The 26,323-nt window shown below is 39.8% G+C and overlaps 1 protein-coding gene and 1 long non-coding RNA gene across 5 annotated transcripts in view; one reads left to right on the top strand and one right to left on the bottom strand.

Moving 5' to 3' along the window:
* Window positions 1–17,232, bottom strand: part of LOC113832378 — a 28,440-nt gene extending 11,208 nt beyond the window's left edge. The window contains exons 1-3 of the long non-coding RNA XR_004772377.1: window positions 17,004–17,232; window positions 13,060–13,173; window positions 11,451–11,641 (exon numbers count right to left, since the gene is read on the bottom strand). This is a non-coding gene — a long non-coding RNA (uncharacterized LOC113832378). The remainder of the gene's footprint in view (window positions 1–11,450; window positions 11,642–13,059; window positions 13,174–17,003) is intronic.
* Window positions 1–26,323, top strand: part of Efemp1 (EGF containing fibulin extracellular matrix protein 1) — a 61,296-nt gene that overhangs the window by 23,316 nt on the left and 11,657 nt on the right. For all 4 annotated transcript variants that reach the window (XM_027387983.2, XM_027387984.2, XM_027387985.2 and 1 more), the window contains exons 5-7: window positions 20,306–20,428; window positions 24,124–24,243; window positions 25,210–25,329. In XM_027387983.2, coding sequence (XP_027243784.1) covers window positions 20,306–20,428; window positions 24,124–24,243; window positions 25,210–25,329 — 363 coding nt within the window. The remainder of the gene's footprint in view (window positions 1–20,305; window positions 20,429–24,123; window positions 24,244–25,209; window positions 25,330–26,323) is intronic.

Below are 26,323 nucleotides of genomic sequence, written 5' to 3'. Positions count from 1 at the left end.
TGTTTTCATGCTTCTATGCTCAGGGGGATTCCAGAAAATAGCCTCCAACAGCCAAGAGTTCTAGAAAGTCCACAAAACTCAGCAAGACACAAAGATTTCCATCCTGATCCTCCCCTAAGAGATTTGATGACCTATTAACCAAGTTCATGTCTCTGAGGACCCTTCTTATCTCCTAACCTGAACTGCCATATGCAGAGAGCAACAGAGGCTTCATCTAGTGGTACTCTGGCTCTTGACTGATAAGTAGCTGACACTTTAAACTGTTTCTATTGATGGGGGTTCTTCTTTGACTCAAATGGCATTTTTATCAGGAAATAAAAGCATGAAGGGCAAGTTAAAATCTGCCCTGAGAAGTTATAAAAATATCAGTGATTCAGAAAGAGAAAACTAGACTTCTAATGACCTGATGGTTTATCGACAAAAACAGTTCACATCTAGTACTAATTGCCTACTGGTTATCTGGTCCAAATCACAGCTCTCTATCCCCAGGCCCCAGGTTGGATAACTGCTATGGTGACTTGCAAAGCAATAGTTTTAATTTTGGTGCACGGTAAATAACTGTTTGCATGTGTTAACAGAAACTTCTTTATAATGTGAAAGTCCCAACATTAAGAACGACTAGCCTTCTGCTCTTTTCTTGATTCTGAGTTGAAATTTCTCACCTTCACTGGGGATAAGAATGTCTTTGTAAGAATCAGTCTCTTAAAGTCTACAGATCCTTACATTTTGGATTTATTTTCAGCTGTGCACTCAAACCAGATTCACAACAAACAGTTTTATTTTGCTTAGCTTCATTGTTATGTATCACATATAAACCATGGGGAAGGCTATATTTGAGTCATCCATTGAAGTATATTAAATTACCTCAATAAACATTGATTATCACATGGCTTCTCTGGGTCACAGATATAAGTGTGATGAGTCTTTCACAAGGCAGCAGCCATCTCTAGGCTAGACTAAGGAAGATCCACTTCCTCCTTCATTCCTGCCTCCACCCCTCATGAGTTCTTCCATTATAACTCCTTCTCTTCATGAGCATCCACTGATGTGCAACTTCTTTCATTAGAGGACATAAAGGAGGGGACAAGGAGTATGGTGATTAAGCTAAAGTCATGGCCCGTTGTAACCTATTCAAAGAAATGGCAGCCAATCTAATTAAAACTCCAGAACTCATGCTGGCCAAACTTTATAGTTAAATCTAGAATTTTAAGTGGTTTCATCAAATAATTAAATAATTAATCATTGAAAGCAAGATGAATGCCCTTGTCAGGCTGCATAAGACTCTGGAGGCCTCATTGAGACACCCATCCCAAGGGCAGTATATGGGTGAGGTCCTATCCAATAGGAGAGCCTGCTTATTTCTGTCTGCCCAACTTGCTCCTTTTGCCTTCTCTAACTTGAATTTCTCAAATACTGTCCAGTCCTCTAAATCTTTCCTAAAAAAATTCCATCTCCTTGGATTTTAACACTTTCACTCCACTGTACTCGTAAACAATGCCATGAAATAAAACTTAGTGAGAAAGTACAACAATCCCTTTTACTTTTAGAGATAAGTGTGTACTTGATGCCTGTTATATAAAATAAATACAATATACACTGTTTTTATTTCATGGCGACTTTTGTTCTAGACATTGTGGTTGTTGTGTGTTTCTTTGAGAATCATAGATAATTGTTCTTCTCCCATTGAGATCTCTGTTCCAAATTGTCACAGTTTTCTTCTCACAAGTTATGTGGATAAGGGAGGAGGAAATCATCTTTATGTTTATGTATCATCATCTTTATGTTTAAGTATGTTCATGTTTTCTTTTGTCATAAAAATTGCTTGGAGACATGCCCCCAAACATAACCTAAGGTTGCAATAGATGTGTAAGTTAAAAATTCAGAAACAATGAAATTCTACATGAACTTTCTTGGGGTTTTGAGGAATAAATGTCTTGATAAGAGACAGGATGGTGGCTTATTTATTAAAAAGAGATAAGGGGTACAGCTGAATCATATTCTAAGAAAGAGGGAAAAATACATGACAGAAATTAGAAAAGGCAACAAAGATAGAAATCAAGAAACTGAATAGTGTATAGGAAGACTTGCAAAAATCAGGTCATGACATGAAGGGAGTACGACTAGCCACAATGTCTGTCCCAGCACAATAGTCTGGAGACAGCCTGTGAAGTAACTAGAGAAAAAGAAAAAAGAAGAATCTAATTCAGCTATATTAACAATAATAACAAAAGTTCAGAGGAAATTGATTTTTCTTAAAGATGAAGATAGATGTTTTAAAATTGCTTTCTAAAGTATGTAATACAGTTCTGATAGAGCACAATATGTCTCCCCTAAGCTTACTGTAGTGCAGATTATTTTCCAGAGTTCTATAAGTATCTGTGACGTCAATAATAAAAGCATCTATGGGTCTGCTGAATGGACTGCTGGGGCCTGGAAGCCAGGTGCAGGCCAGCCCCTGGCCTCTAGCCTGCAGCATCCCAGGGAGGCTAAAGCAGGGTTAGCTCCCTCTGCTCTCAGGGGGGATCCCAGTTAGGTCTGGTTCCCTTTACCAGGAAGCCTAGAGGAGGAGGGGGCATTATGCTCCCAAGGTTTCCTCATATTTTGCTATCCATTTGCCAATACATCCTCTTGACATGAGCAGCCTTGCTGTGTTCTTCTTTCTCCATCACTAAGTCTAAGATGACAGATGAAGGATTATCTTCTCTGCCACTTACCATGAAACACAGCTTAACCACACAGCTCACAACCGAGTGGATAATCAATCATGCTATGACTAAATCCATCTGGAACAAATTTGAAGAAGTGGCCATGTAGGTTTCTTTTGGGGGGGAAGGAAGAAAAGTAAACTTAAACAGAGTTGATCTTTTTAAAGTTTTAGAAGGAAAAAAATATAAAACACAGCAATGACTTTCTCTCTGGAACTTAGTCGCTCTGTAAGGTTTGTATAGACTTGTCCCCACTTCACAGTGCATTTAACCATTGAAAGACCCTCTGTACATTGTAGGAGAGGAGACTCCCAAGAGAATGAGATCTCAGTCACTCCGTAGGGTTAAAATAAAGGTTAAGAAGGGGGAGGGGAATGGTACTTTCACATCACCATAACTTCATGCCTCTCTTAAATCCCCCACAGACACACTTAACTGGGGAGTTACAGAACCCAAAGAGCCTGTTCCAGGCCTTTCTTGACTAGATCACTCTTTTGTTTTCCTTTGCATGGTAGACATTAAAGGATAATTTAAATTTGAAGGACCTTAATTTAAAAAATTTATTAGTTTTTGAGAACTTTGTACAATATGTTTTTATCGTATTTACCACCCCAACCTCTTCCCAGATCTATTTCCCCCTCCCCTAGCCACATAATTTTGTGTCTTAAAAACAACAACAAACAAACAAAAAATACCCAAAACCATTGAGGCAATCTGTGCTGTCCAAATAGTTAGTTTTAGTTGTGCAGCTTTGCTCTGGAGTGTAGTTGATTTACCAGGGACTATATTGTTAGAGAAACCTGACCACCCCCACAGCAGCTAACAGTTGCCAGCAGCTCCCCTGCTAGGGCTGGAACTTAGTGCCCACCTCCCCTCCACATGCTGCCATTTGGTCTGCCTTGGGTTTGCACAGGTTTTGTGCATGCTGTCACAATTGCTGTGAGTTCATATGTGCAGCTACCTGCTGTGTCCAGAAGACAATGTTTTCTTATAATCGCCCACTGTCTATAGCTCTTACTCTCTCCACCCCATCTTCTGCAATGAGCACAGAGCTTTAGGAGGAGGGGGTACAGTGTATCTGTTCTGTTTAGGGATAAGTACCTGGGTATACTGCCTCCCTTGAAAAGACTTCCCAATGTAACTGGAAAAGTTGGAAATTATCTGTTTGTTTGATTTATTATTTTGTTTTGTTTTTTCAAGACAGGCTTTTTCTGTGTAACAGTTCTGGCTGTCCTGGCAGTCTGTAGACCAGGATGGCCTCAAACTCACAGAGATCCTCCTGAGTCTGCCTTCCGAGTGCTGGGAATAAAGGCAACGTGTACTACTACCACCCAGCCTAATTTTTAAGCATGAAATATTCCAAATGATTTGGCTCAACAAGTAAGCAAACCTTGCTGAGACCATCATTTCCAGGTAGGCAATGATAGATGGTAGCTGCAGAGCAGCCCTGAGATCCTCAGAAAGAGGACTGGTGGCCTGTTAGAACTTTTTAGACAATAGTTGTCATGAAGGATAATTAAACAAACTGGGGTGGATTAGGGGTATGGAGTGGGGAGGCAGGCAGGCTTTGCTGTGAGCACCCACTAGAGGCCACACAGTGTGAGTCCTGGTGATACTGTTTGCAGTAAGAGAAAAGGCAACCTCTGGGAGCACAGCAGGAAACAAAACTAGAAAAGTCCCTGGGTGACAGTTTAGATAAGACCCTGAATTCTTTGGTAAGCCAATTAGACTTGCTTTTGATCAATATCCCTTCCAGAAACTATATAAGAAAGAAGAAAAGTCTACATAAATGGTTAAGTGTGTTAAATTTCCTGATTTTCACTTTTTTGGGGGGGGGATGTGTCACTATTATTGATAGGCAAGTGAGTTTCTCCAGAAGGAATTGTGTGGCATTCAAATGCTGTATATACAGAAACATGCTAGAAGGATGTATAATATGGATCATAATAACTAGCTTTAAACTATTTTAGTAAGTGCCATTTGCTGTTTTGCCTCTGAGTGCTTCTCCTGATTCAGTGGTTTCAAACAAGTTAATTGCAAGGAGGGTCAACAGCAATATATTCATTAGTAGCAATATATTTATTCATAGCTATAAAGGCAAATGTCAATTACACATCCATGAGATGGTATGGTTTCTATTTCCATGCTTCATGGAATAATCACGAGGTAACTAACCTTTAAATGATCTTTTGAGCAATCAGCCTATACTATACTATACTATACTATACTATACTATACTATACTATACGGTGTTCATTTATTGTGAAGTCTAACTAGAGGAGTGTGCAGCGAGTCTCCGCCTATAAACTTTGTCTAAGCATAAGCTGTTCAGACTCATACTATTATGTGAACATTAAGGTGGACCTTTTCAAAATGCAATGAACCCAAGGCTAGCTCAAATGTAAGGTTTTTTTGTCAGTATCTGGAATTATAAGAAAAGGTAATTTTCTGTCCTTTCACCCCCCACCACCACTCCTAAATAAGAATGGATGAAGAGAAATCTCCTTAACAAAGAGGGAAGCAATGAGCTCCCATAGTGTCTACTGGAAGTACATTCCCAGTTATTGTCTTTATTAACAATAATAATATTTAAATTGTACAGGAAAAAGAAAGATAGTTTAGGAGTAGAGGCAGGGTTATCTGCTGAGCTAATAAAACATAAATCTGAGTTCATAAGAATATATGGTTTGTGGGATAGACCAAAGAAACTGTAGCTGAATTTAGATCCTATTTCACTAAGTTGTTCTCGGAAGACTAGCACACAAGCATTTACAAAGGTGACAGTGACTGACGTGTGTATTAATTGTGTAAATCATGGTCACACTTGAGCTTTCCCTCTGTGGGGAGGAGTCTTCTGCATTGATCTGTTAGTTATCTGGGTTGCTTTTATGCTTCATATTGGATTTGGGAATGAGATGAGAGAGATGGATTTAAGCTTGCTTTTTCACAGTTGGGGAAATGCCACCAACCACAGACAAGGTGTCTCATTGCTACATGGCTAAACATGTCTTCAAAATGCAAGGTTATTCACAAAGCCTGACTTGAGCATGGCCAAAGCACAGTAGGTACCAAGAAAACAAATATAAGAGCTTATGGGGCCTGCCCACTAAGCTCACACATGGGAGCAGACTAATTTAGCATGGTATTACAACTATTAAGTCCCATTTTAGGGACTTCCTAGGGAAAGTGACACCAGGCCTTGATCTTAGAAAGTTGTAGGAAAACGATTGATCATAGAAAGTTGTAGGAAAGTGATTTCAGAGACATGGGGAAAGAGAAAAAAGTTTTCCAGGTCTAGTGAGAAATGTTTGCTGAGACTGTAAGTTGTTTGGTGTGAACTCAGTGTACAGGGTGTGAATAGACAGGAGTCAAATCATGAAGAGCCCCACATGCCATGGTAACAGTTTTGGTGTTAGCCTAAGACGGGCAAACATGACATGATGAGTGTCCCTAGTTTAAGCTGAGAGGTGCCCTGCATCATCTTGGCTCATTGAAGGTTTAAATGCACAAGCATAGTGTTAACTTTTAAATTAACTTCTGAATTATAATTTACTAACAAGGTCACATAATTTATTCTAAATACTTAGAACTGGTCTTATTTTCCATTTATTTATAGTCATACTGTGTAGAAAATTAGGTACAGATTTCATTCCCAAAACAGCACAAGTCTGTTTGTGAGAAACTTTTCATTAAATGCTGCAGCAGAAATGAGGACAGGAACAGCTGCAGAGGTCAAGCCAGCTTGATGGATCTCCTTGGTGATGGGCAAGTCACTTCCACCACCACCACCACTAGTTTTAGCCAATAAGACCCCAGCTGTAGTTCTTGAAGGAGGTTTTACTATTTGAAATCTGCTCTGTTTTAGAGCTTGTAGTAAAACTGATTGAAATACTTGTTTGCAAACAAAGCTGAAATTTGGGGTTTGCAGAGGCCAAGAAGAAAGTCCATATAAACACATTACTTGGCACAACATTCTCTAGTTATGCAAAAAGAAATCTTTTATCATGGAGACAAGTAAACTGTAAAATATAATGGAAGCATTAACCATTGTTTACCTAAGTGCTTTGTTTCTTTTTACTATAAAAATATTAGGATGTGTACCTCAAATCCAACAGAGAGCTCAGTTGCTAATCTCAACTTGCTGGGGCTATAAAATGACACCAGCCACTGATATGTGCCTTGATTTATATAAAGCTGCAGTTACCAAAGGACATTTCCAGAGATTATTGGTCAGAGTAGAACTTGTATAGAGGCTTGGGCCAGATAAGGCACCGTGAACCAAGTGCCCCTTCATCCTTACTGTGGCTTTAATTAAAAACGAGGTGGAGAACAGCCAGCAGGAGCCTCGCCAAGGTAGTTCACAATTGCTGCTAGTTTTTCTTAGCAAGGAAGGTTATGGCTACAACTGTCCAAAGGCCAGTTGGACAATGGGACACCATGTTGGTCAAAGAAATTTTGGAAAAGAAGCATATGGTATGGAGAGTTGTATAAGATGCACTGGTGAGCAGGAGCCCAAGAGAGGCCATTTTATATATGGAAGCACCTGTCTCAGTGAAGGTTTGGAGCAATTGTGAGGAACTGTCTAAACTTTATTATCATCTGAGTATATAGCCATATTCAGGGTTTGGGATCCCTGAGAGTCTGGCTGCTCCAGCTTCACAAGAAAGGTGAAGATGGCAAGTGACATGCCCCTGGCCAGAGTAAAAGCAACTTCAAACAACTGTCCAAGAAGAGGTGTCCAAGGTCTGTCTGTGTCCCTCACTGAGGGAGCAGCAGTTAGGACTTTCTAATTAGAGCAATGGCCTTGAAGGTGATGCAAAACTAAATATTAAACATAAGAAATACTGAGCCAATCCAAGATGACAGAGGAAGTTGCTGTCAGTTTCTTACTTACACCTTTAATATGGAAACAAGAGACTACACACATTAATGTAAATGATTCTCCTCACAATGTTTGATGTCCGAAAGAAAACGAAAATTAACTTTCAAAAAAAACTGTCTCTCAGTATGACATAGTCTTAGTCCATTACCTGTAAACATCTCAAAACCTGAAAGCTGCTCTCACTGAAACCTCCCTCTGCTGTGGCCAAATGGCTGCTTCACTGACACACAGGGCCAAGTGCTATAGACCACAGTTGTGCTTTGAACCTCCTCATTGGAGAAATGAGATACCCTGCAAATCTAACTCATTCATTTCAGTTCAGCACCCAGCCTTGTCCTTAGAAAAAACTGCAGGATCCTGACCCTCCATTTCTCCTCTAGTTCTGAGTTTTAATTTCATTACTGACTTGAAAGACAGTGACTAAAATTCCCCTAACATAATTATAAATAAATGAAAGTTGCCACTAAAATTTCCTTATCTTTTAAGTAGCTGGAGCTTTTGTAATAGTACTCTCTTGGATTTATATTTCAATACTAATTGGAGCTCTGATTGGTACTGTCTGCTAGGCCCTCTTTATAAACACTAATGCCTCATTGTCATGGACCATCCTTCCCTATCACAAAACATTATGAAAAGTGCTATATTTATTTTATTTTGCCAGACCCCTTTTTGTTGAAGGTCCCAATTTCCTCAATGAGAAATAAATATAAGGAAGTCTGGCTTTACCTGTTCTTAAACCCATTCATCTGGAAATGTCAAAAGGAGGGAAGGTCACACAGTGGTTGGTGTTGGTGACCCTCTTGATCAGGCTGCGGCCATGGTAGGCCATATTAAAACACGACTAAGCAAAGAAATGAAGACAGGGTGTCTAATTATATGCAAATTAATATGAAAATTATGTTGAAAGTCATAATATTTGCAATTTTCTTATTTCCTTCAATCTGTATCCAACTGAAATATTCACCTGATCCACTGTCAACTTTTAGCCTTTTCATATTAAGCAATTTATTGAGCACTTACTTTGACCCAGTAATATTTTTACTGTAGTATATCAGTTAATCACCACAGTAACATTATGATATTGATATTATCTCTACTTGATAGATATAGCATTGGGACTTGGAAAGGTCAAATAAATTTCCTAGGACACAAAATAAAACTGTAATTCTGTGTAATTCTATGTGATTATAAAACTTGTGACCTCAGTCTGGGAAGATAGCACAATGGGAAGAGTGCTTGCTGCACGAGTGTAGGCATGTGCATTTGGATCCTAAGCACTCAGACAAAAGACAGAAGCAGCAGCACATGTCTGGGTCCCAACCCTTTGTAAAAGGGGAAACAGATCCCCAGGACTCATTGGCCAACCACACTAGCCAGAAAGGGAGTTCCAGGTTCAGTAAGAGATCATGTCTCAAAAAATAAGATGGGAAGAAAGGACATAAAACATTGGCTTCTGGCCTCAATAGGCACATGCATAGGTGAACACACCTACATACATGGATGTACATGCCTATATGAACATGTATACATACATACAACATACACGTACCACACATACACACAACACACAACACACACACACACACACACACACACACACACACACAGGACAATACCCATGATCCTACTCATCCTTCTGTATCAATCATACTTCAGACAAGGAGCCACATACGAAAAAGTTATTCTGCAAGTTTAAAATTTTTTAAACAGATCTGTAGCTCCTTTGAGCTTGGTTCATGGTATAATAAGTTATACATAAGCATCTTTGTTATATTTGTAATAAAAATTGCATTTCAAATAAAAGAAATTAGAACTTAAAATACTAGCAGGGAGAGAATAGCTTGATTCCTCTATTTCAGGAAATAAAGAAATAAGTGATTGACAGTCACTGGCAGGGGACATCTATACACATTTCTGGCAGCTTCACCATCATCGGCATTAACCGCATGTGTGCCCGAAGCCAACGGTTTTCATTTAAGGGTTTCCATAAATAAAATATTACATTTCTAGGGGAAAATAATGCTAAGGTAATTTTAAAATTAACAATATGAATTGCTCAAATGTTCCGTTTTCCTCCCATATTTGTGGAATATGATAGGCTACATACATGTGCCACATACAGCAACCATTACAGTAAACCTAAGAGAGCCACAAAAACAATTCCCTTGAAGACTGGATTATTGAGCATCTCCCTTTAACACATGTACCACGTCCTGGCACAACTCCATCTGTCTTTGTACTTCACCAGCTGAGCAACACTGTACAGTGTGTGTCTCCTATGAGGTTCCCTCCACTTTGCATTGCCAAGCATGCATTCTGCTACTCTAAAGTCCTGTAAACAAGGAATTTCTCAGGTGCACAGCAGTCTTTTTAACCAACAAAGACTCCCTGCTCCTCTGAGGACAATCCTTTCCCCTTACCCAGAAAGATGAGTCATTTTCAGACTCCCCTTTGATCCAATCCAGGAGAGGGAAGGAGAAGTTTGATGAAAAATTAAAAAGCATGGAGAAGAATCGGAGACTTGGGATCCTGACCCCAAAAACACAAGGACGAGTTTTTCATGGAAATGAGTTAAGAGCAGGGAAATGGATGCTTTTGAAAACAGCACCCAAGAACTCATCAAAGAAACCATTGTTTCAGGATTGAAGGAGATCTCAGAATAAAAATACTGGAAAACTTACCATTCCCACCAAGGAAATAAAAGGCCCAAGGTTTATTTAAAAGTTCAAAGAAGACCATTTTCTATGCTGGTTTGCAGAACTCTTTAGACACAGAGCTCCCACAGGGCCTGCAGCTTTATTGAACAGGATTTTCTCTTGCCCCACATCACTTTTACACTCCACCAAGTGCTCAACTTGCACAGCATTCAGAGTGCTTTTTCACAAAGAAGGAGGGATCCCACAGTCTATGGCAACACAGTTTATCGGAAAATTCAATTGAAGAATATAGGATGATAGCTCGGGGAAAATGGTAATTGTAAGTACAAGCTGATAGCTGCTCACATTTAATATTTTTATTACTGAGTAATCTTATGCCTTGACGTGGTAAAAAGTGAGGGGTCCTCCCTTCTGAGAAAGCTTTAGTACCGGGCAGAGAGCAAGAAGTCAAAGACGTGAACTGCTTTTCTGCTCGAGGAGAAGGAAGGAAATAATCAGGCCCTTGAGATAGGAGTGTTCCCCAGTATATTTTATCAAGTTTGTCAGATTTATGAGATAAATACAAAAGCTAACTTCCTTACTATACAAAGACACATGTGCCTGCTCACAGTGTGCGCGCAGATGGTGTATGTGCTCATGGTGTGTGTGCACAAGGGGTGTGCGTGCACATGGTGTATGTGCTCGTGTGTGTGTGTGTGTGTGTGTGTGTGTGTGTGTGTGTGTGTGTGTGTGTGTGTGCACAAAGGGTGTGTGCGCACATGGTGTATGTGCTCATGGTGTGTATGCACAAGGGGTGTGTGCACATGGTGTGTGTGCACATGGTGTATGTGCGCATGATGTGCCAAATGAGAAAATGTGCTTAATCCTCTTGAAGCCTTATGCAATACTACTAAATGAACGCAGTGGGCTTTTCTTTCTTTCTTTCCTTCTTTCTTTCTTTCTTTCTTTCTTTCTTTCTTCCTTTCTTTCTTTTGGTGTGTGTGTGTGTGTGTGTGTGTGTGTGTGTGTGTGTGTGTGTGTAGCTTAGAGGAAAAGTTAATTGTACGATACAAAGGCAAGATTAAAAAGTCATTTCCACTGCCCCATTTTCGTGTTACACCTTATCACTGTTTTCAAACACAGACAATGAGACAGGCAGGTCCCCGCCACCTGCACAAGACCCATGGCGCCCTGCATACCTATTCCCAGAGATGGGAAACTCATTACCTCTGTGTACTGCGAGGCATCTAATCACTGAAACAGCTTCTCTTGAATGGTAAACTCTAGCTTCCTTGAAGTCTTCTCATTTCTTCTACTTTGGCCCTTTGGAAATGGTGTGGTCGAGATAGTTTCCTCTTTCCTCTAGATAGCGTCTCAGGATGCCAGAGTCCACTGTGAGCCAACTGTGACTCTTAGGGCTTGAGCACAGAGAAAAAGGTCAAGACTGGTGGAGGAAGTACAGAGGTAGGCGATCTGTTCCCACAACTTAGGAAGTAATTCAGCTTGCAGTAGTCTTCATTTTTACTTTCACTAGCTCCTCTAAGACACAGACTGGTTAGAAATGCCTGCCTTCTTTTCCCAAACCAGAGCTTTTCTAGTGTTATTGCCAGTGTCCTTTTGTTTGTTTCTGCTTCATCTCTACTGTAGCTGGAGAACATAAGTGTGGTTAATGCTCTGCCACTGAGCTACCCCCACTGGGAACCATAACCTCCATATCGCATGGCTATTTTCTTTTAACAGTCTCTCACTACATAGAAAACTTTGTATTCCATACAGTGGTGTGCATTTTTTCAAAGATTTTTGACATATCATTTTTATTTTGTCTTCATTTCTGATGTATGATGATTCTTTCAGTTCCTGGGAGAAATGTGCTGAAATCTTACCATAATTGTACTTAGTTAGTTTTATATTTATCTTTTATTTTATGATTAAATGCTTTTAAATTTAGAGTTTCTACATTTCCCTAAAACTTTTGATGTTAGTACTATTCCTGATTTATTCCTTAATGATTTTTTCCCTTAAAGTCAATTTTATCCAATATTAAAATTGCAAATCTAAACTTTGGTTAATATTTGTATAGTATATTTTCCCACTCTTTTTCTTTAATATCTATATACTTACAGTTAAATTATGTTACTTGAAACAGCATATTCACTTTATTTAATTATCTGACTTTTAAAAATTTATTATTATTGTTTGTGTATATGATGTGAGCAATATGATTATGAGGTCAGTTCTCCCCTTCTACCTTTACATGGGTTTCATAAATTGAACTTGTGTCATCAGTTTTCATAGTGAGCATTTTTGATTGCTGAACCATCCACCTACTCAGTTTGTGTTTTTCTTAGAGAAACACGTAGTCCACTTCTAGTCACTATACTTATTAATATTTGTAAAACCCAAAACAACTATTTTACTATCTGCCTCCTACATTTCTTGCACATTTCAATTTTCTTTTCTTCTCCTTCTCCTCCTCCTTCTTCTTTGCCGTCTGTTTAAATTGACAAAGTATTTTCTGTGATTGGTTTCCCCTCAGTCAGATTTCTAGTTCCATGTTATTATTATTCCTTTTTGTTCCCCCTGGGGATTGCTGAAGCATGCATCCTGGCTTATCACAATCCAATCTACACTAGAAGTTTTAACCTTTCCTGAGGATCTGAAAATATAGTAAAAATACTTAAGTTCCACTTATCCTCCTATCAATCCAATACATTTTAAAATATTGTAAATATATGCGGTATTTATGTTTTTGTGTTCATATGTGTGAGTTTTCCTATCTGAAAACACAGGAGCCCCTGCCACCCAAGTGTGGAAAATGTCAGGTGCCAGTCCTTACCTTCCATATTGTTTTGAGAGATTCTTGTTGCTTGCTCCTGCGAATGTCAGAATAGCTGGCCCTTGACCTCTGGGGAATTCTCCTGCCTCTGCATCCCAACTCACCATGGTCACCCTGAGGGGACAGGTGTGCACTATGTTATGGTCACCTGAGGGAACAGTGTGCACTTTCTCATGGTCACCTGAGGGGACAGTGTACACTCTCTCATGGTAACCCTGAGGGGACAGTGTACACTCTCTCATGGTAACCCTGAGGGGACAGGTGTACACTCTCTCATGGTCACCTGAGGGGACAGGTGTGCACTCTCTCATGGTCACACTGAGGGATAGATGTACACTCTCACCATGGTCACCTGAGGGGACAGCTGTGCACTCTCTCATGGTCACCCTGAGGGGACAGGTATGCATTTCTCTTATATATGGTTTTGGAGGATCCTCTGGTCTACATAATCAAAGCAAGAGCTTTCTCCCCTGAGCATCTCCCCAGTACTCTCTGTGCATCTATTTTAAATATTTTGTAAGTCATATGATTCCTGTATGTTTTAAGTATCTTATGTCTCTGAAAACCAATTATTGTACTTTTTACTGTCATTATTCACTTCAATTTACCCACATATCCGTCCTCCACTACTCTTTATTCAAAGAATCCAGAATCTAAAACAGAAACACAAAGAAATAATTGCAACATTTTTTTAGTCTAGCATCTCTAGCCCATTATCTTACCTCCATGTTACATTTGGAAGTCAGAAAATTCATAAGGACCATTGTGTGTAAATATCATATGATTTAATTAAGTGGGCAGGAAAACATAATCAATAAGGTATCATGATCCAAAAGAGTCACAAAGACATACTTTGAGAAGCTGTAGGTCAGTGAGTTGGAGAAATAATGCAAAGTCACACCCATCACTTAGTACTGTGCTCAAATTTAGCAGGAACAAAATCTACTTAATGTCAAATGAACAAGAATACAATTGGTCTCATAAAATTATGAAACCACCAAGCCATGTTTGTTATAATTGGCATTGCCATAGCCAGGGGCTTGTGTGATTCCAAGTGATGATTTGCTTAAAAGAAAAGGCCAGGAATGAGTTTGCTTTGGGATGGAGGACTGAACAATCCAGCTGTAAGGCCTCAAGTCATATATTACTCATGGAAGATTCAGGAGGCTCAGGAAGTGGAGTTCATCTCCCCTCAGTTTGTCACTTAGCAGAGTTTGATTTGGGGGCCAAGAAATGGCCAGTGCCAAGACACCAGCAAAACAGAACTGGATGTAAACACATCCAATAGCCAGTGTAATCATAATTACTCCCAAGACCATCCATTTTAATGGATATTAAAAAATAATGACCAACCTTATAGAATAAACTTGAATTTGTCACACAGAAGGGCTTTTATTCCTAGTACTCAGTCACCCAAGAGCAAAGACTGATATTTCAAAATACAGTCATACTCCCCAAGGTTGCAGTTGGATCACTGGGCCTACTATCCCCTATTCTAGAGCATCTCTCCTCAAACATATTTGGTGAGTAATTATGTGAGTTCATCTGGGTATGATACATTCACATAGATGCCTGGAAGTACCCCAATACTAAAATATTTATCTGTAGGAAATGTTGCTTTAATGTTCTGAGTACAGTCAGCTGCACTTTCCAGTGACAAAGAGCACTAAAGAATGAGCACTCGGGCCTTTGTTTCTTGCCATTCTTCTGTTTCAGCCCGTGACTACAAGTACATCTAGTCACAGGTTAAGCACTCATGTGAACCAGGTGGTTTTCTTTCCACATTTATGAATGATACACTGAAGCCCATCTAGCCAGCTTATATTTGAAATGTATTGTTCCACAGGAAGCTAGGGAGCAAGGGTTGATCTTCAGTGCAAATACATCCTCATTGCTGAAGAAGCAGCCCTGATACATGTGACTTTTTTTTTTCACATGGGAACAACATGTTGCAAGATTCTACTAGGACATGGTAGAGTGCCAAGGATTTCCAGGCCACTTGATTTGGTCACCTTCTAAAACAAAGACTGAACCATCAAGAGGGCTGAAAGCTGATTTTTATGTTTTTGTTTATCTCGTAAGGCACACCAAATTATTATCTATGTTTTGCCAGAATTGATAAGAATCTAGAACTATAAATCTACAGCTGTCCATGATGATGACAGTTCTCCTCTGTTAGTAAATATCTCTTTTCTCCACTAGAACTGCTTAGCTTGGGTGAATTCTAGCTGAAGGGTGAAAAGCCAACTGGAACTGGGCATTTTGCCAGATAAATTGAATCCCAGCTCCATAAAGGAAGCAAAAAAGGGAACCAGAAAGTTTTTGACAAAAATTGTTGATAAGTGGCTAAGACTCGGGAGGGAAACAGGAAGCACAGAGAGCTAGAAATCTAACTCTAAGCAAAAGAAAGACACAGGGAAGAATCCATGTATGACACAATTAGCAAAGCTTCTAACCCTGAGAAAAAGATTAAAATATACGTGACTGCAGCCCAACCTTTGTTATCCACGCTTGTGGGAGAGAAGTCTATGGAGAACTAAATCACAGAAGGAGCAAAGGGGAAATCTTGGGTTTGAACCTCAGGGATTTTTGTAACATCAGGCAGCCCTGACTACATGTAGCTAGAATAGAATCCTCCTTCCTGGCATGATAACTGTAGACAATAGGACCATCAGTTTCATGAGGCTCCCTGGAGTAAGTCAGGGCCTTCAGAAACCCAAATTCTTAATAACAACTTTCCATATAGCAAAGCATTTATCTATTTTATGCCAATTTGTTTTAGAATTTTAACAAATGTCTATATAAAGCTATATTAAATAGTATACACTCTCCTCTAAGGAGATTTTAATCAGTAGCATTAATGGTTGCCAAAACTGTAATTACCAGAAACCACTACTAGATAAGAGGTAGAACTACAATGTTCTCAACACTTGTTAAGAAGTTCCTACCTTCTACAATAGTTTTGAAAATAAAAGCAACCAAATCCCTAAGACCTTAGTCCAGTCAGCTCCTTTCTACTGAAAAAGTTTAATGATGTCACAGTTCTAGGTCACAGGGGCAGCAAGAGAATCCATCACTTCAATCCCTTCCCCCTTTCAGTGTGCTGACTGCTAGTCTACAGTGCCTTCCTCAAAAGCAGTTGGGTCATCTCTTAAAGTGACACAAAGCCAAGAGGCAAGGGGGTACAACTGAGCACTCAGAATGCATGTCACCCTTGCCCATAAAGCACACTGAAGTGACTCCATGTTGTGGTAAGTTATCAAATTATGGAAAGAACATTGCAGAGATTAAAATGTTGCATAAGAGAGAGAGAGCAACATGAGTCAGGGATTTGGAAATTATGAGTCAGAATATAGGGAAGGAGCCAAAAGCAGAGAACAAAGGCCTCAGCAGGGGCCTAGCAGACACCAATGAATGGACATCATCCCTGTGTTAGCTTGCAGATAATGTCAGCTCTGCAGTGCCACTGACTAGAGCAAGCCTGATAGAGAGCTCACCAAAGATTATACTGGATAATTTAAAGCAACCAAGGGTGTCAGTGTCAAGAAGAGGGACACCTACAATAGTATGAACCACAAGGAAGGAGATCTGCACACTTTTAAATGAAGGAATCACTAAATAATGCCCTTAGTTAGTCTCAATGTATCAGAATGATCAAAAGTGTTGTAGAATTTTAGGAAGCAGATTCGATTGTTTTGTTCCTTGGTAATGTGAACATTAGTCCATGACAGCTTCATTATTGGCTGTTTGCTATAGTGTTCAATACAAACCCTTGAATCCCACATTTAAGTCTGAATTTTACTAGTGACTTGAGCAAGCATTTTATGAGCACATTTTGCCAGACCCAGCACCGGGTTTCTCACACACAGCCCCTACAGACATGTTGACTCCAGCTCCCTGCCTTTCTCTGCATAGTCACTAGGTCTCTGACTGGTGGGACCTACCTTCCAACAGACAGCTTCCTTCACTGCCCTATCCAGAACTTCACATGGCAGCTCTTCACACAGCAACTCAGGACCTAGCTCCTCTGCTAAGCTTTCAGGCTGCTCACTCTGGGCAATGTAGTTGGAATCCTCTGAACTCAACTGCTTTGCCCCACAAGCAAATTATTCATTCTGCTGTGCTCCTCAGGCCTTATCTGTTACTCTGCCTTATGAATTTTACTTCCATAATCTAAAGCACTGGTCCTACTTTCTGTAAACCCTGAACACCAAGCTGATGATTCATTCATCCATTAATTGGGTAAACATTTACTGAAAACCCATCACATTCCATGCACTATAGTAAGCAGGGGAAATGAACTTAACTGTCAAGGACAAATGATAGATAATTAAAAACAAAAATAAAAATTCTTTCCCCCAGAGTATTTGTTTCTAGATTCTCAGAAAAACATGGCTGACCTGAGTCATTTTCCTGTTAAATAAAGCAGGGCTTTGCCCACACAGATGGCCTCCCAAACAGATGGAGGAAGTTAGCTTTCCTCACCAACAACAGAGGCTCCTGCAAAGGCAGTGACTGTGCTGCACTGGTGTAGTGATGTGACGTAGTATCACACCGAGCCTTCTGACAACACACAAGCAGCAAAGAAGAACGAAAAGTATTTAGAGAAGTTTAGCATGACTTTCTGTGGGCACATAAACAAGCAATAATGGGATCTTCAAAAACAATAGCATTATGGCATTTAAACAGAAACTATAATTGAAGACAGTCCGCAGAAATTCAGTCTGTTGATAGTCTTCAGCATTAAGTAAGTTGCTAAATGTGAGGGTTGGGGAGAATAAATATGGGGCAAATAAATACAACACTGGTACAAACAGAAACTCAAATGAAGCTGCCTCCTGGCTGTAGAGGTTATGCTTTTAGCATTCATAAGTCCAGGTTAAAGGAACGTTTCATTCACCAGAACTAGATGAAGCAAGTTCTATCTCAGCTTTGTTGTTTTGGGTAGAGAAAGGAAATGGTTGGAATGGTGACAGTAGTATTTGGGACTTTGCTTTTATTAAACTACTGTAACTCACCAAGTATTTTTTGTTGGATAATTCTATTCAGAAGCTAACTGGAGCAGACTTTTAGAAAGGAGCTTTACAGGTTTGTATACTTAAAACCTATTTCATGATACATTGATCCCAGTGGAAATTTTAGTCTATTTATCAAAGACATTTCCAAACAAATGATGGGAAAATAGGAAGGAACTTGCAGGATACCAGGAACATGATAGGGTGGAGGCGGTTTGCACAGAGTGGTTGCAAAAAGAAAAGTTTTAGTCACTGACAAGGCCTTCCTTAGCAGTGCCAAGCCAGCCAAAACCTTGATCTCCTGCCAGCATGGACAGAGGGAACTTGCCCTGGTTGGATCTACTATGACTCTATCTCTCAGGGCTGTTATCACCAAAAAACGTTGGCAGATGTCCCTGATATAAAACAATAGGAATTCTACTGCCATTTCTGCATTAGCAAGTCATAAAGCTCCAAAGAATCCCCAGTAGAAAGGTTTTCATCAAGTGCATTTAGAAAATAATGAGGCATTAAAGGGGGCAGATAACTTCACAGGAGGGTCTCTGCTCCAGGGCCTTTCACCTAGAAAGGGCACTCTGTGCTAAATTGGAAAACAGCATCACAGTGATAGCATTAATGCATTTCAGAACAACAGAAAACCTTATTAGTGTTTTAAAACCAGGTTCCAAGAATTATGTGTCAAAGAAAGCCTTACTAGGTTTTATCACTGGTCCATCTTCATCCTCCTTCCCTCTTTTTCTGTATAGAGTCTCTGTTATTGCTCCCACACCCGGCTACGTGCAGGGTTATCTCAGAATGGCCCTCTTATGAAATGAAGAGCTTACTTTATGACACTACATGCAACAATTCAATTTTCCCAGAAAAATCAAAAGCAAAATAACACAAAGGGCCACTCTCTGCTGTAGATAGAAAACAGAAAGCATAGTTGATTCTCATTGTTGAGAATTAATTTCTTTTCATTGATTCTCTACCCACAACCCTGAGTCTACCACAGTGATGATCTAAGATCCCTTCCCCAGCAAGTCTATCTGGTTCCATCCAAAAAAAAATAGTCATCTAGAAATTACTCATTTTATGACATTTTTATTAAAGCTTACTCTTCAGTTGTTAGAGAATACCAAAACTATGTAGCCCCCTTTTAAAATCTAACTTCCTGATGGATATGTGATTTTTTTAATGACTGTGAATGATGTAGATAAGGGAAAATGAATTCCACCTACAAGTAACTAAATTCCTACCACACTTCAGTGAGGAACAAACTCTTGAAGCTGGCTTTCTTTGGTAAGTTCACCTCTTTTCTAGAACTTTGACTTGCCTCCTACTGAAGACACATGTAGCAATTATTCCCAGAAGTAAAATGTCTTAGAAAGCTATGTATTTTGACCTATACTAACATCTCTCCTAGAAGAATAAGATCAAATTGATGCTTTTCATTTTGAGTTTTACACTTGTGTTAGTCTACCATTTGAGAAAAATATGCCCAAAACAGCAACAGAGAATATGTAATAGTAAGGCTTAAGAAATTCTCTTAAATACGAAACAATTTTATTGCCAAAGTAGGAGTTGTGCAATCTAACTCTCTCTCTCTCTCTCTCTCTCTCTCTCTGTGTGTGTGTGTGTGTGTGTGTGTGTGTGTGTGTGTGTGTGTGTGTGTACATGCACATGCTACTAGTGATCAAACCTAGGGCATTACACATACAGGAAAGTGTTCTACTGATGAGTTATATTGTAGTCTCATTTTACTTACAGCTTTGAGATAGAGTCTAAGTTGTCAAGGCTAGACTTGAATTTCCTCTGTAGCCCAGGCTACACTTAAATTGGAGATCCTCCTGCCTTAACCTTCCAAGGATCTGTTATTTATTCTCATAGGCATATCTCTGTCTAATAAAGTATAAAACTGTCTCAGGAAAGTATCCATGCCTACTTGGAAAGTGATAAGTGATAGATAAAAGGAAGAAGATGGATTAAGGCTTTAACTGTAGCTGAAAGCAGCTAAAGGGCTAAGACAGGCATGAAAATTGTTAGGACATCTTAAATCTCAGGTGTACATACTATAGTTCTGAAATTATTTTGTAGGCATTTGCATTTTAAATGTCTCCAACATAACATATTATAATGCTTTTTAATAATAAAGTAAAATTCAGTTTATGAAAAATGAAGTGGCGAATGAAGAAAGCCTCCATATCTTCACAAACAACTGGAATTCTTTCTATATTGCATGTCTTTCTCAGATATCGATGAGTGCACCTCAGGGACCCACAATTGTAGAGAAGATCAAGTGTGCATCAATTTACGTGGCTCCTTCACATGCCAGTGTCTTCCGGGGTATCAGAAGAGAGGAGAGCAGTGTGTGGGTAAGTCCCTGGTATAGTATTAAGACTCCTGTCTTGAGAAACTTTAGGCAACAAAACAAAGCCCTCCCACTTGATTGAAGAATGATAGCTAGCAACTGCTTCCTCTTCCAAGGACGACCAATATAGTTTCTGACTGCCAACAGGAACCTTAAGGTTGAGCCTACCCTGAATACTAAAGTACTATAGACTAAGTGAAAGCAAAAATCTAGTCTGATTGGAACTATAAAAACAATTAAGAACTAAATAAATTAGGAGTTAACTAATTAGGGGTTGTGTCACTAACATACTGTTGACAGGTGCTTCACTTGCCACTACACAGAGGAACATGGTGCATGAGAAAGATGCTGAGGTCAAATGCCCCCTCTACCACAACTGTCATTTGAATCTATGACTATTTAGGTTACTCTGTATCACTATAGTCATTTGTCCTATAGAAGCAGCACTAGTTCCAACTCAGGAGCTCATAGATGCCAATAGTTAGCACATGTGTGGTCTTGTGCCATGTGGCTGGCTGGGATCATCAGGTAGAGTTAACATAGTCTAAAGTAATGGTTCTCAACATTCCTAATGCTGTGATCCTTTAATACAGTTGCTCATATTGTGGTGACCCCCAACCATAAAATTATTTTGTTGCTGTCTCATAACTATAATTTTTCTACTGTTATAAATTGTAATATAAATATCTGATATACGGGTATCTGATATACAAAGGAATCATGACCCACAGGTAGAAAACCACTGCTCTAAAGCCTCTTTACATTGCAAGTCTTTGATGATGACAGGAGACCTCCCTGAGGTCTAGGACCATGTCAGCTTGTGTCGGTGCTGATGCCACAGTACCCACAAAGTGCCCAGGTGGTAAATTGTCTGCATACATTCTGAATGAATGGAAGAACACAATTTGAGGGCTGGCCTGCAGTGAAGTAAAACAGCTCTCTGGCTCAATCAAGAGGCCTAGCAGAAGTCATGAACCTCTAGGATTGGCTCCCTCTGCCCATCTGTTTACATACCTAACCCTTTACCACAGACCAGTGGGAAGGCCAGATTTTCTGTTAGGAGCCAAGAGTGAGGGTTTGGGGACAGGCAGCCAGCATCAACTTCTACCTGAGAATGTGAGCTGTTGACATAAGAATGTCAGCACTCAGCTCTTTGTAGACCATGGCTGGCTCTGCCTGCCATGGGTTGTGTCTAGGTGCTGGAATGGGTGCCCAGACTCAAGGAAGAACCAGGGTTTGTAATGCTGGAAGCTATGACACAGAGCAAGAGCACTGGAAAACTCCACAGATGCCAAAGCTATGCTCTTTGGGTTAGTCAGGAAAATAAACACTGAGGGCCTAAAAGAACAGTAGTAACACGCTCCACTGCTGGGAGAATTGAAGACAAAGGAACATAGAGAGACAGCCTTTATGGGAAGGGAAGTGGAAAGCAGAACTCATATCTCATCATGTGTGTGTTGATGTTGCCCTCGCCCACAAAAGTAGCTCTACATTCCTCAGTAGAACATAAATAGGGTTTCCTCATCATTTTGATTGCATCAGTACCCTTCCTCCCAAGATGTATCACAGCTTCTTCTCACTGATTATGGTTCTGTGCCACACATTTATACACATTCTTTCCAGAACATTGAGACACTCCCTTACAAAACCCCATTTCATTATCAAATCCCAACCCAGAGTCACCTCCCCTAGGAGCTAGGATCTATCCAAATATAACTAGTCACTTCTTCTCCCTACCAATTAAGATGAAGTAGATCTTTTTTGAAAATTTCCAATCTCTTGAAGTCTGATATTTATATAAACTATAAGGAAAGTGTTGTGCTGGTTTCAATTGCCATGGCTAAACATGTACTCTGAGTTTTGGTACTTGTTATGGATTGACCCAGTCCTCCATGGACCACCACAGTCAGCAGGCCACTGAGCTGCTTACTGTCTCTGTCCCTTGTACACCTTTCTATTATTGATCTTCGAATTCTGTGGAGTAACATGTTTATGCCTGTATCCTGTGACAGACAAATGTAGATTATATGTTCAGATATGATTATACAACCTTATTGCCAAGTGCAATGCTGTAAAATGAATGTCTACTAGGTGAAGACACAGGCACCATTGAGTCATCATATACTCATTGAGAGTTGACTGTGTGCCAGGTACAGTTATAGATTTTACATAATCATTCCTCTGGAGCTATTAGAAAAAAAATCACACATATTGACTAGCAATAATGGCACCTTGCTATGACCTAAGGTACTAGGAAGCACTATAAAGAATAGCTCTTAATTAATGTAAGATTCCTATTCATCAAATAATATAATTGAGCAACTACTATACTAGCCCTTGCTCTGAGAACTAAGCATATAGCAGAGAGTAGACAAGAGAGTAGATGGCTGTCTCAAGGGAAGACACAGCTGTTATTTGCCTCAAATAATAGCAAGACAGACAAGCAAATAAATACATATCTCAATATTAAGCAACAGCAGGGGCTACATGGAAGTCTAAAGCAGGATAAAAACATAGATGAGGCACAACAAACCATCATACATAGTGAAAGGGTACCTACCCTCCCTGAGTACCATGAAGCAGATACAAAGGTTGTGTGGATGTCTCTATCTAGTTATTTCAGTGTGTCGATTAACCAACAACATTTTGTATCTTTCTAATAATACCTCCCACTTTCATTACCCACTTTCATCTGGATACATCACCTACTCTGTACCGTGTAAACTTTCCAACCATTCTACCATATAGAATAAGAAATGGAAGCTTTGGAGCTAAGACAGGGAATTGCCAGATCAGAGACTGGACCTCAGGTTAGCTTCAGTCCATTTGAACATACATTTGTTAAAACAGCAATACAGTTTTGTTCATTTTTTTTCTTTTTTTACCATGAGATAATGTCACCCTGTAGTGCTGTATTATATGTACAAAAATCTCCTATTAAACTACACGTGCTCTGCTGGAGTTGCCACAAAGTGTAGTCATTAGGTAATGATATTTTATTATGCTTCTAAGTGGGTTTGTCTCTGCAAGTTCTCTGTTGAGCATTTTATAGTTGGAAATATTTATCAAAGAAGGACGTGGGCTGGAACACTTCATCCAAACGTCAGGACATTCTCAAAAGGTCACTTGTGTAGTACCCTTTCCTTTCACAATGTTCTTTCATTTGACCCTCCCAAAACTTCCTAAGATACACATGGCAAGCCTTCCTATCACGTTCTGAACAAACATGAAGATACAAATGTTTAAATGGCTTAGCCACAGTCACCAGCTGAACACAGCCCACATCTCTCTCAATTGTAAGCTGTAATTTCATTCTTTTTTTTCATTTTCCTCATTTTAATTAAGCTTTTGGTACCCCAATCTGAAATCCTCATGTATGTGTGTGAAATGGTCTGAACCTCTTTTCTCTCTTTACATTTCAATGTGTTTATTTACTGCTGACAAGTGTGTGTGATTGATCTTTTGTTTTGTTTCTATTTGTTTGCTCTTGTTTGGGTTTGCTTTCAGCCCCCCTCATCCCCCACCAGACAGAGTTTCTCTATGTAACAGCCCTGGCTGTCCTGTAACTCACTGTGTAGATCAGGCTAGCCTCAAACTTACAAAGACCCACCTGCCACTGCCTTCCATGTGCTGGAATTAAAGTCATGCACCACTATGCCCAGTTAACAATACGGTTCTGTATCTATGCCATCTACTTAGATATAGATGAATGCACCGTGCCTCCATATTGCCACCAAAGATGCGTGAACACACCAGGATCCTTTTACTGCCAGTGCAATCCTGGGTTTCAGTTGGCAGCAAACAACTACACCTGCGTGGGTAAGTCCTGTGAGAACTGCTATCCTGACTGAACTTCTGCCTCGGGAAAAGAAAGCCTCAGGGTATGGTGCATTGTTTCTGGTGTTCTGTGCTCTCAAGTGAACTTGTTTCCATCAGCTTCCCTCAGGGTCTTAAAGCTGAAAAGACAATAGCTAACCTGTTTCTTAAAACACACCAGGATAGGAATGGAAAGCATTTTTTAACCTTGGTTCTAGTTCTCATTTATATGTATGAGATTAATGGATACAAGTACCTTTATCAGTCAACAGTGTGTGATAGAAAGCTGAAGAGGCCAAAGGGTTACAGGAAGTTCAAGTTCATACACTCTCCACTAACAGTGCATGGGACTTGCATGCTTCTTCTCCCCTTTCAGAGTGCAATGTCATGCATGGCACGTGATTCTAATACTAGCACCACCTGGAAGGAATCTACCAAGGAGGGAAATGACTTTTTCACCTTATTTTCGATGTGTTGGAGCATAGCAAAGCACTGCATAGGTCTTAAAAGCTTATGTCAAAGAATTTAACAGAAACCATTTAAGAAGTAACTAATAGCCCAGATAACTTTTTATCACCACATTCTGAGAGACCATATAAGTTCAAGTGTCTTATAACAATTATTTATGGATTTGGATTCTGAATTTGAACAACATAAGAAAATAGGTGCTGAAATGTATGTTTATTGGAAGCATTAAATTCTTTGGAGGGAGATTTATCAAAAATCAAACTGTCATTCATAGAAAAAATATATTCTGGTATTTTTAAAAGAAGTGTGTAACAGACTTTAGAATTTGTTCCAACAACTGTGAAATTGAATGGGTGCTCTCCAGTGAGCTTCTCCAGTGAGGGACTACTTACCACCAAATGATAGAGGCACAAAAGAACAAGGCTGAGTCTAAAAATGTCCAGCTACAGACACTTGGAGATAGATGTAGATTTAAAACCTTTCCTTTTAATCCTTTCCTAGATATAAACGAATGTGATGCCAGCAACCAGTGTGCTCAGCAATGCTACAATATTCTCGGCTCATTCATCTGCCAGTGCAACCAAGGATATGAACTGAGCAGTGACAGGCTCAGCTGTGAAGGTAACAAGTTTTCTAGATACAAGGGTCAACCTTATTGACATTTTCTTGTGTGGTTGTTCTGCTGATGAAAACAAAATCTTACTCCCACAAATCCTGTTCTTGTAATCTTCTAAAGGCAGTTCAGTGAAAACCTTGGCTTTTGAGTGGAAGAAATAAGAAGCATCGGGTAGCTGGAACACAAGGTGTAGTCTAGGAGTATCTTCATCTCAAAGTATGCTCTATTGGCAGTTTCTGCTGGGAGCTTGTGAGAAAGTGAGAATCACAGACCTTGTCTCCAATCTCCTAAAACAGAATCTGCACATTTAGGTTTACAGATTGCTGAGGGTGTAGTAAAAAACAATATACCTGGTCCCTAGCTTTATCTACGCACTGTGTGGCTTCAACACATTTTTAAAGAAGTCTGGGTTGCAGTTTCTAGTGAGTAAAAAGATGGCCAGTAAGTGGAAAGGGTGATCTTGAAAGTTCAGTGGAGATGCTTATTCTGGGTTGTAGTGGTCTTGCCTGTAACGGTGGTGGCACCCCTTTGGGCGTGGCTTCAGGTGCACGGAATCGAAAAGAGGGATGCATAAGGCATGTTCTTGCTTGCATGGGGCTTTTTCTCTTGGGTCAAGTGATCCGGTAAGAGGGACAGAGAAACACTCCGAGGTTCTTTGTATTTTTCTGTGAAAGTGTTCCCCAATAAACACCCATTTATCATTTATCTTGGATCCAGTGAAATCATTACACCCTCACCTTCACTGGGTGATTCTAGGAGCTTAAGGCATCATGAAGGGGATGCCATTAACATTTGATGTTCATACCTCCCTCATGATTCTGGCCATGTTTATTTGGGACCACATAGGTCATACTCCATTCAAGGAAGTCTCAACCATGCAATTGTGCTTAAAATTACAAGGAGTCAGCTCCGCACTGCTGTCTCTACCCTGAATTAGCAAACTATAGGGTAGGTGCTAATTCTGAAATGCAAAAGATTCTTCCCCAAAAGGCCACACCA

This window comes from Cricetulus griseus, assembly GCF_003668045.3.
Source record: "Cricetulus griseus strain 17A/GY chromosome 1 unlocalized genomic scaffold, alternate assembly CriGri-PICRH-1.0 chr1_1, whole genome shotgun sequence".
Classification (NCBI taxonomy): Eukaryota; Metazoa; Chordata; class Mammalia; order Rodentia; family Cricetidae; genus Cricetulus; species Cricetulus griseus.
The sequence above is the reverse complement of the archived record's forward strand: the minus strand, read 5'-3'. Positions and strand labels throughout refer to the sequence as shown.